General features: G+C 39.2%; 1 protein-coding gene across 1 annotated transcript; it reads right to left on the reverse strand.

Annotated features, from left to right (window-relative positions):
- Positions 1–293: 293 nt before the first annotated feature.
- On the reverse strand, positions 294–13,579 carry LOC148186713 (uncharacterized). Its single transcript, XM_088090560.1, has 6 exons — positions 13,478–13,579; positions 9,537–9,591; positions 6,848–6,992; positions 5,842–5,996; positions 3,011–3,181; positions 294–1,351 (listed from the first exon to the last, which is right to left on the reverse strand). Coding segments are annotated over exons 1-4 (303 nt in total). The 5' UTR covers position 13,579; the 3' UTR covers positions 294–1,351; positions 3,011–3,181; positions 5,842–5,994.
- Between the last annotated feature and the right edge of the window lie 1,777 nt (positions 13,580–15,356).

Raw genomic sequence — 15,356 nt, forward strand, 5'->3', positions numbered from 1 at the left:
GCAGAAGGACACCCACAGCGTAACATGCAGATGCGGAAGTCCAGTCAACATCTGCTCCACATTAAATTATGTGTAAGTATTTAAACAAGGAAAGTAGGACAAAGTTATGCTCGACAAATGTCAGTTTTTACAATTCCTTTTGACAATGTATTATTATCCACCTCATTCGTAACTCAGTTTATGTAAGCCAACACAGCAGAGCCTCCAGCAGTGATTATAGCCTAAATATAGAGACTCTGGATCACTGGAAACTTACCTTTTTTTCTACTACATGTAAATCATGAACCCAGCTTTCTCAATTTACTTATATTTAATTATAGGCAATATGGTGACGCCCGTGACATTTGATCCAGCAGCCAATGAGGCATAAACGTTGTCACATGTATGGCTACTCCTGTCTGCTTCTCCAACTGGGTACCTGCCAGCTGTAATCTACTGAAGGTCATACACTGACTGTGAATAAGTGTCTTATACAACATCACTTCAAAAGATCCTAACTGTCCCTTTAACCCTTTGAAACCTGAATTATATATCGCTGCGTTTAGTTGGCTGTCACAAACTATTTAACCCTTTAAAACCTGAGTCATTTGATTGCTTTGAAAAAACAGGGGAAAAGGCAATAAACTTGTCCTGAATATGCCCCGAAAGAAATGAACGAAAAAAATACTTACTTTCTTTAAAAAAATATTTTAAAAATAGGGGAAAATGTCCAGAAAACTGAATTATTAGTAGTAGAATTCTATATTTATACTTAATGCAACAGATACAATCTTTCCAATTTTCAGAGTTTTTTGGTTGTTTTTTTTTTTGCAGAATTTCCTTCTTTGCTTTTGGTATTTACTTTTTTGTTTTGCTTATTTTCAGGTAATTTTCTTGTACCTTTTCACTAATTTCTGGCTAGTTTTGGGGCCATGTCTTATTCAGTTGCGCATTGCCTTCTCTTCTTGTTTTTTAAAGAAATCAAACCAATTTGCTGAGGTTTTAAATGGTTAAATACAAATTAAATAAATAGAGACCACGCATGACTCGATGCTGTTTGCTGGTTTAGCTCAAGCAAATCTTTTTCAAAGCTGATTAGACTCATATTGAAGTGGTTATTTTGGTACCATATCAAAATGGTTTCTTTATCATGAGAACAACAATAAAGTTTATGTTTCTGGTAAAAGAAAAAACCCTTAAATTCACAAAATATAAGCCAGCTTGAAAGTAAAAGGCATTTTACTGAGTTCAAATGGAAAATAAACAGACTTACAGCCGGCAGTGTGCACCCTGTCACACCGAAGAAGACTTCAGCAACAGGTGATCTGGGCAGGTAACAGGGTCAGACATCACACAGGCAGCCAAAATTTTCCTGAAAATATTAAAGACAATAATTCAGTAATATTGTATAAAACAAAATGCTGCAGCTACAAAGAAGGAAATCAGCTACTTTCATATTGTGGTGGTGTTTGTTTTCTTCCTAATTCCCCACAAAATGATTGAATCTGTGTCGCCTCGGGAGGCTCAAACTGTTTATGGAGACGACCTTTTATAATTTCATTTTTAAGCCGATGGCATTTATCGCATTTGCTCTTCGTTATGGAGGATGTGACAGTGGACGTGGGAGAGAGAAAAGAAGGACGAGCCACAAAGGTCAAGCAGCAGATCTGATTCTGGAAGAAGGGAGTGGGTGATGAAACCCGCTGAGGACGACAAACGCAGAGTCGGTTCTTCACGTCTGCTCTCCGTCTTAAAGGAAGCGAGATGTTGGTGTGACAACAAATGCATTTGAGTTTAAGCTATTTATCTGTGACTTCACTGTAAATAAACAGCTCAGTGACAAGAGGAAAATGTTGGCATTGTGCATTTATGCAAATCACAGACCGAGATGAAGGCGGTAGAGGAGGTTCAGGAGACAGATGTGTTAAAGAGAAGGTGTGAAGAGAGATGAATAAACTGTCATGAGAAGAGAAAAGAGAAAAAAAAAAAGAAAATCTCTGACTGCCGATATCTGAACTTGAGTGACCGAGACAAAAACAGAACTCTTTACAGTCCAGGCGAAGAAGTAAAGTACAGTTAACTCTCTCACTGCAATGTTGCGCCCTCTAGTGAAGACATCAGGAGACATTCAGCACATCAGGTTCGAGCATGACGCTCAGTCCTGGTTTTTAGAAACAGAATCACATCTGGACTCAAACACCAGAACAAAACCGGTCACAATCTTCTTTAGAGCTAATTAAAACAGAAAATCAAAACTAGGTGTGAAAAAAACAACAACAACAAAAAAACATTTAAATTAACTGAAATAAAAATAAAAACTTGTCTTTGGAAAAAAATGTGATGAAATGATATTTTGTACTTAAAAAACTAACTACAATAAAATAAAAATATAAAGGGAATGTCCTTAGGTGAACTGTGTCAACATAACAAGCAGGAGGAGGCTTTTTTTTTCATATATAAACTGAGACTCGGATAGAACAAAAAAACAGAAAAAAACAACACAAAAAAACACCACCAACAAAAAAACCCCCAACCAAATACCAAATAAATAAATTAATAAATAAACCAAACCAAAACCCTTAACCTGGATCAATAATCTCAGACTCATTTTGCACATCAGCAGCAGCTATCAATGAATAATTATATATATATATATATATACATAATTAAAATTTAACCAGACAACAGAAGGAGAAATTGCTGCAGCTGTCAGATGTAAAGAACCACCATTTCCAATATCCTACTCTGGTATAATCTGCAGAGGTCAGATAAGATCATATTTTCACTCCTAACAAAACTGCAATAAAACCAAAACACTATTTTTTTAGGAGGCACTTTAAAATTATTTTGGTCTTTGAATCTCACTTCCATGAGGCAAATGAACAAAAAATCGATGTCTTTGATGGTCAGCAAAGGAAAAAGAAAAAACAAAACAATGCAGACCGCAGCTAGTAACTCCAGCGGTTTGTGATGATCTCATTAAACGAACTCCTGTGCGACTGTCACCTCACAGGGCGCCGCTTTAACCCACCTTCTGCGGGCAGGATTAGACCATCCGTCTTCATCGAGCCGCAGCCTCTGCCTCGGCCACAGCGACTAAATCTAAGAGCTTTCCTGGCAGACGGAGAGGGCGTCGTCCTTGTCTCGTCCTCTGTTACAGGAAGGGGCCTCTAATCAGCTCTGCGGAGAGGACGCCGGGTAACTGGCAGGACACCAGGTGAGGAGAGGTAAATGAGACGGGATGGATGCTGCTGAGGTGGGCTGTGCGGGATTTTTCATTCATAATTCATTCACAGATTCGTTTGTTAGTTCACGCTGCAACAATGATGCATTTTAATTAGTCTGACATGCAAAATGATGTTTTTATAATTGTCTTCTTGGGAAAAAAAACAAGTAATTATTTATGTTAACAAGTTTTGGTTGAAAAATGGTGCTAGACTGAAAAATTCTTGCTTTCTCACATGATTCTTCATCTTTTCTCTCCCTTGTTTTGTTGGACCCATTTTTAATTCACTCACCTTCCTTTCTTCTTCTTTCACTGATTAATTTGTCTTTACGCCGACTCATTCATCATTTTTATTAATTAATTCTGCCCCTCTATACTTAAGTGGCTGACACTTTTTGAGGTTATGTTAGGTTACACGAGGTTATCAAACAATTTAATTCTGCCTCTTTATTCATGAATTAATTCAACAGGGTAAAAGCAGAGCAGAGGAGCGGCTGATGCTGAAGATAGTGGGGGCTGGATCTCTGCGAGAGAAAAATGTCTTTAAGAAAAAAAGCGGTTTTAAAAAATGAATTTTCAGTGTGAAAGCTCCTGAAATACATCAGGCGTAATTTTAACGTTTCTTATACTGAAGCTATGGAAAATGCTGTTGGGCTGGAAGGTGCTGATTAACTTTGCAAACTAGAGAGTATAACTGGAGACCGGTAGGCTATTCAAAGGAGGCTGGGACTCGCTCTTTGACCCGGTGGGAGCTGTGGATGACACACGCACTATGTACCTGGAGCTGCGATGTTGGAGGGTTACAGAAGACGACGCTCAAAATGAAAGGACGGTGTCCTCTCAGGTGTGCTATTACTGGCCCCTCTGGATGTGCTGACACAACTTTTCGGATGATCGAATGGATGGTGGATACAATAGAGCTTTTTCATATAGAGAGCATTTGCGTATGGCCTTTAATTTAACTTATGAGACCAGAGTAAATTGGTTTTGATATCTTTCAAAAACATGGTGAGAAGGCAATGAGCAACTTAAGAAGAAATTACTCCCAAATTAAAAAAAAGAAAAAATTTAAAGAAAAACAACCAAACAAAAAACTACTTTAAAAAAGCTCAATAATAATAATAATTCAGTTGTCTATTTATCTATCTATCTATCTATCTATCTATCTATCTATCTATCTATCTATATATATATATATATATATATATATATATATATATATATATATATATATATAAATAATTGTGATAATTATAAAATAGTTTGGGGGACATTTTTCCATAGTTTTTTTATTTTTTAATTTTTTTAATTTTCTTAATCTATTAATTAAATGCAATTTGCAGAATAGTTCTTGCCAGGTTTTCCTTGTCCCCCCCTCATTTTAAGGTAATACAAACACAACAATTCTTATTTTCAGGTGTTAATACACTAAAGAAAAAACACATATTTATTATATTCAGTTTCTGCCAGTATAAATCCGACACAGTGGGCCTTTAACGAATGCTCCAGCGTTAAACTGAAGGTAAAGAAGCAACAGCGAGGCTGAGCTGAGGAGTTCGGAGGTTATTTTGGAGCCAGGTGGGTGAGAGGAGGATGTTAGCCAGGCTGACGTCAATCATACACAACACCTCTCACCCACTGCATGACACTGTGGAGGCCTTACGCAGCTCCTTCAGTAACAAAGTCACAGTTTCAGGTAAGAGGGACCAAAATAATCCCAACAACTCAAGGTCTACTTAGTTTCTACAGAGCTGGAGCCACACAGTCTCCGGCGGACTGAGTCATGTTGTGTTTTTAATTGCTGCCTTTCCTTCACAATTCTGCAGTGATGCTAAAAACACTCGTGTGGACGCTCATTAACATTACACTATAAATAATTGTGTCACTCTTCTATTCTCTTAACCCTTAGGGCTCGCTTTAATATTACACACACTCATATCGCTGTGCGCACAAAAAGCGCTTTTCAAAGTCAGGATTTAAAAAAGTATTATTATTATTATTATTATTTTCTACTTTCACTTAATTATTTTTTTTACCAACATCAGTGCTGATCATAGATATCTAATATTCATTGATTTGCAGAATTCTACCTTTTTTGTCATGATGCCACACTGTTTTAGATGAACAAAAAAAAAACACAAAAAATGCATTGTTTTCAATACACTACATGCAAAGTAGATTTAAATGTATATATTTATTTAACTTATTATTTTTAAATTATAACAGCCTTGGATATGTCAATGATTAGCAGCAACATTGATTGTGACACTGCACCTGGTGGAAATAGCATATATTTTCTCCATATGCCAAAAATGGTAAAAAAAAATTACATCACCAGGTGTAAAATAGTAAAAATTACAAATTCTGAGGCAAAAGCCCAGAATGACACCCAGAAATAATACAATGTGTGATTTAATGCTTTGATGGCTGTGGGATCAAAAACTGCAGTTTGAATGGGTTAAAAATTACTTAATAAAGTAAGATTTCTGTAGTGGATTAAAAAAATATGTGACTTCCAGACATCATGAAGAGAGTCAAAGCATCTCAGTTACATCATCACCATCACACACACACACACACACACACACGCACACACACACACACACACACACACACACACACACACACACTTCTACCTGGGCTTTGTGCTGTCTCAGACTGTGTCAGATTTTTCTGCTGAGGCGTCGAGGAGCTCGTCACCTCCACAGTTTATCTGTCGTCCTCTCCCGACGGCAGACACTCAGGGCTGGTCTGAGGTCTGCTGCTGTCGCTCTGATTGTCGCTTCTGCTTCTGAGAGGACAAAATGAGAAATAAAACCTCAGGCGACGCTCCTCTGTACACAGAAAACTGTTTATTCACGTGTTTTAATCGGTGGAAAATAAGTTAAGCTAAGAACTTGTGTTTTTCCGGCAGTAGTTCTAGTGTGATAAACTTTGTATGCTGGGAGCATCACACAGCAGACGCTTTAAACTTTTTCTATAATACACAGCTATTTGATAAATCATTAAAATGATCCCAGCAGATGTACTTAAAGAAAACCCTGTCTCAGTGTATATGTTGGCATGTGAGTATTATTTTAAGAGACAATTAAAAACATGTTAACCGATCCTTTTCGTCACAGTCTGACAGCTCACCTTTGTTCTTGTTTCTGTCGCTCTAATGTCAAAAAAAAGGGAGGATGAAAGTGAGGAGTCAGTGGAGCTGATGTGATCCTAAAGTTTGTTTCAGGGGTTGCAGCCTCATTCTGATCCGCAAGAACAACAAGTCCATTTAAAGTCCCACTTCAGTGAATTTTTAAACTTATATGATATATTACATTTCCTTAGCTTAATAGTTCTGGATGGTCAAATTTTGTTTTTTGTGTGCTAATTTTCAGGTAATATCCATGTAACTTTTTACAAATTCATTGCAAATTTCAGGTAGTTTTTTGTGAAGTTGCTCCATGCCTTACATGTTTTTGGAAGAGAATAAGTCAATTTGCTCAGATTTCAAGGGGTTTAATCTATTGCATTTCTTTCTTAAAATCAATTTTGTAAGGTGGAGACGTGCAGCAGCCTCACAATCTCAACATATGATGCCAACAAGCTTATTTTATAAAAACTTAAAAAATATAGTATTTTAAAAAAGTGAGTTTCCATTACATTGCCGTGTTTCCCTGCTCGGCACACAGTCGGTGAACCCGGCCCTCAGGAGTCGTTTGTTTAGGTTGGAGAAGCCTGGCGTGCAGCCTAAATGGGGCTTCGGAGGCCTTTTCACAGCAGCGGGGAACCGAGCAGCGGGGCGACGCTGTGAGCAGAAAACAAAGAGCATCGATTTAGCCGGACTCAAGTGTGGGATCAATCGTTATGGCATTTACTGCGAGCTCTGTGAAGCCCCATGAACTGCTGCTGCTGGACTTTGTGTCTCCACGTGAGTGTGTGTGTGTGTGTGTGTGTGTGTGTTACTATGTGACTGTGTGATTTGTGAGAGGACGTCACGTCAGGATGCTCCAGTGACTCCAGAGCTGATGCGTCATGTGGTTTTGTGGAGGTTGAAATAAAACAACACCTTTCAGGATGCTGAGTGGAGGATGTTCATATTTAATAGATACATAGATTAATTTTATCTGCAGACTCACCATATTGAAGACTACACACATTTTTTGAGTTAATAAATGATATGCACAAACCACAGACTGTGTAAACAGTGGATGTTATGACGAAGACATCACCATTGGTTTGTGGACTCCCATACTGAAGCTTTGAGTTTCATCCCTTTTACAGTTCTCATATATATTGAAATTATCTGTAAATTATCTGCTGTAAAGTTGGTGCATTTGAACATGGACGTCTCTGGGTATTGACACTGTGTGCGTGTCAGCCTCAAGTGGTCATTAAAGGAACTGCAGTTTTAGGCCTCCTGCTTTGGCTTCATTTTAGAGATTCCTGCTTGGTACCATGAGACAATTAGTCATTTGGTATTCTTTGTCCTCCACTATGATTGGACGGCTCTGTAAAAATTGACAATGATGGGCACAGTGTTTAAACCAAAGTTTTTCAGCTCTCTGTGGCAAGAGAAAAAACTGCAAAATGTGCAGTGCTCAGAGCAAAATAGAAGCACGCTACCTCCTCACACTGCAGTAAAAGAACAGCGCTCCCATGTCAAAGAATTCAAAAACTATTCTGGCCTCAGAAAACAAACAAAAACACACTTTTCTTTTCAGCGAGTCCGCGCGGATCTGTCTCTGCAGCTGCACTTGTCATCATTTTCCACATTTTGTTAATTTTCTTCCTTCCACATTTAACAGCAAGCTAGACCTGAGCTAGACGCTGCTGCAACATTTTTGGAGGAATTGCATCCCTAGTGGCTAGGGTACTGTTTCCGAAATTTAGGAATTTTTGACTTGGTACTGAAGTATCTATTTGGTATCAAGAATCATGGAATTTTACTGCTATTGGTGATGATCACTAAATTCTTGGCACTGTGACCTGTTATGCTCACAAACGTTGAATTTTTTCACCTCTCAAAGTTCAACCGCTGGGTGTAAACGAGCTCCTCAAAATGAGAACACTTCATATCATTATAAACATCGAATGTAATCACGACCACACGTAGATGTAACACAGAATATATATAGAATTATGTAATGAATGGGCCTCTGCCCCTCCCGTCCTGCAGAGGAAACCCTGTGTGTGGAGGCCTCTTTAAGCAGTCAGGGTGAGCAGTTAAGGAGTGAGTCCTCCTCTCTGGCTGCCAAGGACAGGATTACCCAGCAGAGAGCCACGCTGCTGCCGTCACCTCGTCCTGACCCGCCCCAACAGCCACACACACACACACACACACACACACACACACACACACACACACACACACACACACACACACACACATCTGCTCTGAGGATGCTCCCTCAACACCTCCGAACCTGGAGCTAATCCTGAAGCTAACCTTAAAGCCTCCAGATGGCAGCCGGAGGTGACTGAGTTTAAATGTCAGTCAGTCTGTGAAGATTTAAAGCAAAATGAGCCGGCAGAAATGGAGAAAAACAAAACAAAAGCTAACAGGAATCTGGTTGGGGTGATATGTTCTTTTGCACCAAGTTAAGCAACTCAGATAACCTTGATCTGGCAAAAACAAAAAAAGATGTGATATTAGCAATCAGTTACTTTATATATACACATTGCCTTAATTTATTTGCTATTATTTTTATTGTACAACTTTCCCCGCTGCTCTTTGAAAGATTCAGTGGATGGAAACTGTCAAAACAACATGACACATTTTTTGGGGGGAGCAAACTTTTTTTTTTTAATAAATCTGAATTGAATTATAGAGCAGAATGACTTCAAGATAAACTCACAAAAAACAATTCAACAATCATTGCACATTAACCCTTTGAACCTGAGAAAATTGGCTTGATTTCTTTCAAAAACGTGTGAACGAAAAAAGAAATGACCATAAAAATTAAAGAAATTAATAAAAAGAAAAATACAATTACCTGAAAACTGGTAAAAAAAAAAAGAAGTTCAAAAGTAAAAAATAAGACAAAAAAAAAAAAAGAAAAAAAGAAAAAACAGCAACAAGGAAATTACCTGGAAAAATGCTTAAAATTAAAATAATGTTGTAAGAAGACTTTAATTATGTTTTTCCTTGCTTAATCTGTTCAATCTTTTTTCTTTGTGTGTACCATTAGGTGACGTAGGGTGTGTGTGCGCGCACACCGGACACGACATGCCATCAGCTGTTTCTATAAGCTGATTTATGTCTTCAGATGGACTGAGAGCCTCAAACACAACAGAACAAAGTTCGTTGTTGACACACAAAAAAATATGTATATATGTATATCAGCCTTACCTCAGTCCCATAAAGCTCACAGATGACTGTTCCTGTCCCTGTGAGGACATCTGGTCTGCAGGATAAAGAAAAGACAAATTGGACAGTGCTTCAAAATAGACATTAATTCTCACTCTTCATGTTTGTTTTGCAATTAAAAGCAATATAACGGCTATTGTCCACTGATGAGTCTTTCATCGTTTTCTTTTGTGCTCATTCCTCCCCTCACACACACAAACACACAACCAACCAGCTGCACAATTATGTATTCATGCACACAAACACACACACACACACACTCACAGCTATAAATAGAAAGCTACGTGTTTGTCTTCATATCCAAACACACAACATTTCTCCTTCTTGTCAGCTCCCTCTATTTTTCCAGCTTCTTTCTCTCCCTCGTTCTCACCTTACCTCACCCACCTCTCCCCCCCCTTGTCTCTCTTGTCTTTCTCCACTCTCGGCCAGAATACTAATAAACCTCCTCCTCCCCGTCTCCCTCTTTCTCTCCATCTCAAGTTTTTTTTATTCCTCCAGAAGCTCATATTCCCCATAAATTTTCTCTGCTTGAATTCGTCCTCATCTCTCGGCGTGACTCATAGACTTTACCCTCCTCCCTCCTCTTCATCCCTCCATCCCGTCACTCTCTCGGGCAAGTTTTATTTGGAAAGCATCCACGGTTGCTTGGGTTTTACCTCCCTCTCGCTTTGTGTTTCTGCCATCTTCCCGTTCATCTTTTTTGTCTTCAGCACAGACACAACATTACTGTAACACCGCCCACATGCTCTCCATGTCTTCCCCAAAGACTTCAAAATCTGAATCACCATTTTTACTGCGATCGGTGTAAAGGGCTGTACAATCAGTTGAGACCTCTGTTGTCTACAGTACATGTATGCAGGATGTTGTCATGGTGATGTCTGTCTGTGAATTTAAAGTGTGTTTTCATCGGCTTATGTTCAATACGCTCATTTTCACGAGATGTAAACATAACGAGCTCAGTGGTGCTAAGTGAGCTATCAGTAAAAAGGAAAATAAATAAAGAAACTAGTTCCAACATAAAATAGCTCACAACAAGGTCTGTGGATTATCTTGAGTAATGAGGTCTAAAGAGACATTAGGTGGGTTTCCATTACAAATTTTCACAAAACTTAAGCGATATTTTCAAATTGTCGATAAAACCTAATTGTGAGATGATGGTGTTTTCACTGAGTGATGTTATGTGACTTCTCCTCTGGCGATAACATTTTAAGAATCATAGGGATGAATGTTCAAAACATTAGCAGGCTTATTTCAATCGCAGCCACCGCACTAACCGTTATTGTTTCCAATCGAAGGCGACGTAGCCGTGTTATACGACCGATAATGGAAGGACACGCCCCTTATACGTGGGAGCGGCCACGTATCAGGATTTTTTGTTTTAAGGATGCTGGTTAACTAAAATTTAACAACTTATGGAGAAGAGGTCGGATTAAATAAGTTTGTTCTTCCCCTTTTTCAAATATGTAACCTTTTGTTTTACGTTTTCCATTGTCTGTAAATATTACTATTTTGTCTGTCTGCTTGTTTAGTCATTTCATTTTTTTTCTTTTTTACGTTTGAAATAAATCAAATCAATCACATACATAAATTCTAGCTAACTTTATGTATGCATGAGGCTTGTATCACCAGTAGAAAATAAAACAAATGTTTTCCTCATAACGACTGAAGACATGGATTCAGCTTGCATTTCTAAAACTTAACTCTGCTTCACCACATTAAACAGCACATTTCTGGTGAATTTAATTCAGCAGAAGCCAAATATTATGTCTAAAAGTAGTTGACATGTCTTCCTCTGAGATTCTTACTGTAAAAAGCTGCATCATCCCCTCAGGTTTTATTAAAAGCGGCCGGTTGCCGTGGCGGCTCTTCATCTTGATTTTTAATTACAGCTGCCCCATCAGATGAGCAGTAAAATTCTGCTAAACGCCAGCACACGGTGCCAAAATGTGTCATCCTCCCTCTGTCGTCACAGCTGTACCAGCACAGCCTGAGACGTTTACAGATTTACAGTCTCCGCCGCCATCCTGACGTCATCGGATGGGGACAAAAAGATAATTACTTTTACTCCATTGACTCAGCAGCAACTAAAACTAAAACTCTGAGTTACCTCCATGACAGCATCATATTTCAGGAGCAGAGGTTATTTATTTCAAACAGTGGGCGATGTCGTTTGGGAAAATCAGATTTTTCAGTTTAATATTCTGCGTTTCAGTCTCTGTGTCTTTATTTTGAGCACACAGTCATCACGTTCGTCAGTTGAGAGTTGCTCGGTGGATTCTTGGCCTTGTGATGCCGCAGCTTTCCCCTGCCGGCTCATTGTGACGGCTGAGATGTTGACAGCCGGGCACAGTAATGAATACCAACCCCCTTCACCCCACCCCGCGCTGCACGGAGTCCTTGTAAATGTAGTTCCATCCACAGTGTTTATTAACGGGAAAGAGCAGAGGCTCCACAACAATAAAGACAAAATCAAACTCGATGCACTTCTGCTGAGAAATTTTCCTCACCCTACCCCCCAAACCAATGTTTTGTTGACATTTTATGAAAAAAATATATATATATTGTTAATTTATCAAATGTGTGACTAAGGAGAAATATGCACCCCGTGGCTGGATCAGTTAGGGACAACTGAATTAGTGATTACAGTTTTCATGTTGCCACTTTTAACATTCATTAGGAATTGTAGCCATGACTAGCAACCCCTACAGGATCCATCATTGTAGATCTACATGCAGCATATTGATTCACTCTGCCTCTCTCTCATGAGAAAACTGCTGCAGGAGTGAAAGAGTCACACAGTGACATGGCTAACTGTTAGCACCACATGGCTAATGTTACCCTGTCTGTTTCGGCACCTCCATGTTGGCCGTATTTTTCAGCCTTAGAGGTTGCAGCTTGATTTTAGCACAAACCACCATCTTTTCCAAACCCTAACCTTGTTTTTGTGTCGAAACCCAACTAAATCTTAACCATACCAGCATCTGATTGGAATTCTATTTTTGGGGAGGTGCAGAAAAATGCTTGACAAAATACTTATATATGTCACTCTGGAAGAAAATGATAAGGACACCGGATGTCTCTCTATAGAAAGAAAATGAGCTTTTGTAAAATGTTTTCAAGTTGTAAAACTGCGAGTCATTGGTGTCTGTGCAGCCGAGTCATCTGTATATTTATAAAGTGTGCAGTTCACAGAGTGGAGTTTGGAGCTGTACTCCTGATCTCCGTCTGAGATGCAGATCGAGTTAATAGAGTCGGGAGCGCCGTCCTTCCTCGCCTGCACTCCTTTGAGCTGAATAATCACTGTGTGTTTTCATATTCATACAGTGTGAGTGTGAGACGGAGGGAGGCATGTTTGGAGGAGGAGAACAGCTGTAGTGCATTGTTAGAGAGAGGAAAGCCCAGCTGCAGACTCAAACAGGCCGAAGTGTGATACATATTACATGCATCAGATATTACTCGGATCAACACTTGCTCGCCTTTACTCGAGCAGAATAAAACTTTAAAATGCCCCAGTGATGAATATAAAAATTGCACATCAGACAGTTCATTGGGGGCAGCGGCTGAAAGCATGTGATGAATAAGGATGTTGCTGTCAGAGCAGCTTTGCATGTGGTCAGACTCATTTACTGTAATATGAGATTTACGGTTGATGGGGATGGGTAAAGAGGGGACCCTCAGAGAAACACTTAACAACTAGCTCACTGACATTACAAACAACTGAAAAACCACGTTAACTAAGGTTAAAATGATCAGATGTCCACGACATGTCTCCCAAAAACATATTTCAGAAGGTGCAGTCTGAGAGTATAAAATGTTAAAAACTGCTGATGCGGGTCCCTCACCAACCGTCACTTAAAGGGACAGTTTAGACTTTTTGAAGTGGCGCTGTACAAGTTACTTTTCTAAAATCAGTACATTACCTTTGTTTGATGTCTGTTGGCATGCCCCCAGTTTGGAGAAGCAAACTTGAGTCCGACATGGAAGCGATATGCTGCTGTGGACTGAAGCAGCAGCAAAGCATATTACAGCCACCTAAAAAAACAGCCAGATATAAACAAAACCAAATGAAAAAAAAAAACAAAAACAAAGAAAGAAAGAAAAAAATAATAATACAAATTTAAGTGTGCATTATAGTATTTTTAACACTTAACCTTACAGTTACACGGTTTTCCATTTAAAGTTAGAGGTCAGAGTTTCCCAGGTGAAATTTCTGACTTCCGAGTGCTCCAGATGCACAACACCAACTGTAAAGAAAAAACATGACAGACAGTGACGGACACGTGTTTCTGTGGGTAGTCCATGGACAATCACACCAGGCCTCCTTCAATTTTAATAAAATATTAATGTTAACACTAATATTATAAATAAAATACGAATAAATACTAATATTATTACAAGGTCAGAATATCTCGACTTTGAATAAAACGTAGCAACAGTCAATGATTTGTGACAGGGAACCTCAGCTGTCACATCCCTATGTTAAAAGCCAGACTCTGATGAAAAAAAATGATATAACATCTCTGAACAGCTGGTTTATTTGTGTTATTGTGTTACTTTGCTTTTAAAACAAGCAGCGACCACCAAGACTGCAAATCGAAGCAAATGCAAAAGTGTCAAAACCTGCAGTTCCTCTAACGACCACTGGAGGCTGAGTCAGTTCTCAAGTGACAATGCTCAACTTTACAGCAGAAGCAAATGTGTTTACAGTCTGGTACAAAAACAGTTTTGGTCTCTGTAGTATGACCCAAAGCTATGCATATTTATGTGCGGGGCTGCCTCTGAGTCGTCCCTACTGGTCACTGAAATGTGTAGCCATTTTTTACACTGCCTATTCAAGGTGAAAATATCACGCCTTTGTGCCTCCTTGTTATTCTGTATATAACGTTTGATCGCTTCTGAGCCGGGAGCTGAAGTAGAAATAGCACCGAAATGAGGTCTGTATAAACCGTAAAGCTGAAAAGCCGTGACCATGGGTAGGGTGGTGTTATGTTTTGATTACGTATGTCGGAGACCACACCACAGAAGATTTAAAAAGCAGCTCTTAGCAGTAAGCGGCTAATTCAAAGAAGCAGAACAGCAGCTGTAAACATCAGCAAACTAGGAAAACAAGATTCAGGAGCTCCTTATCCTCCTCGCGGAGGACGAGATCAGCTGTCATATAACAGAGAATGATTATGAGTAAATGACTGTTATTGACACGTTATGGTGGTTGGTTGGGATTATGCCCTAAGGTCACGAACGGTTAGGTTTAGGCAAAACAGAAACATGATGAGGTGTAGATGAAAACATACACACTTCAACATGGGACGGTAACTCCAAAATCCTGCATGAAATTTGGTTATTTGTGGGACCCATCCACCTCCTTACCTGCCTGCCCTATTAGCGCACTCCTTATATTACACGTTTACCGGCAGCATTATCACCTGAAGCTGGTCTGCAGCATTTAAGGTGCATGCGACTGGTTTTATCCGGCCGCGTTGAGTGTTGTGGATGCACCCTCTGCCATCCGACTGTCCACCAGCGTATGAAAACAACGCATGAGGGTTCTTTCTGTCGGCGTTATCATCTGACGTGCCCATGCTCCATACTCCTAACAGAGTTTAATTTTGAAATGTTCCTAACTGAACTTGTTTCCTGTTGAGTTTGATGGTTTGATGTCAGAGGCAAGAACTTGCAGGAACTTTTTAATGCATGGGGATGTAAATTTGGGAAAATAAATAGTTTTCCGTAACTTTCATGTAAATCAAAGCATTTCTGATTGAAAATCTGCAAAATCTTCCAAGAATGCATGTTATTACT

Source organism: Plectropomus leopardus, chromosome 17 (genome assembly GCF_026936395.1).
Source record: "Plectropomus leopardus strain MGB_pleo_1.0 chromosome 17, ASM2693639v1, whole genome shotgun sequence".
In the NCBI taxonomy this organism is placed as follows: Eukaryota; Metazoa; Chordata; class Actinopteri; order Perciformes; family Serranidae; genus Plectropomus; species Plectropomus leopardus.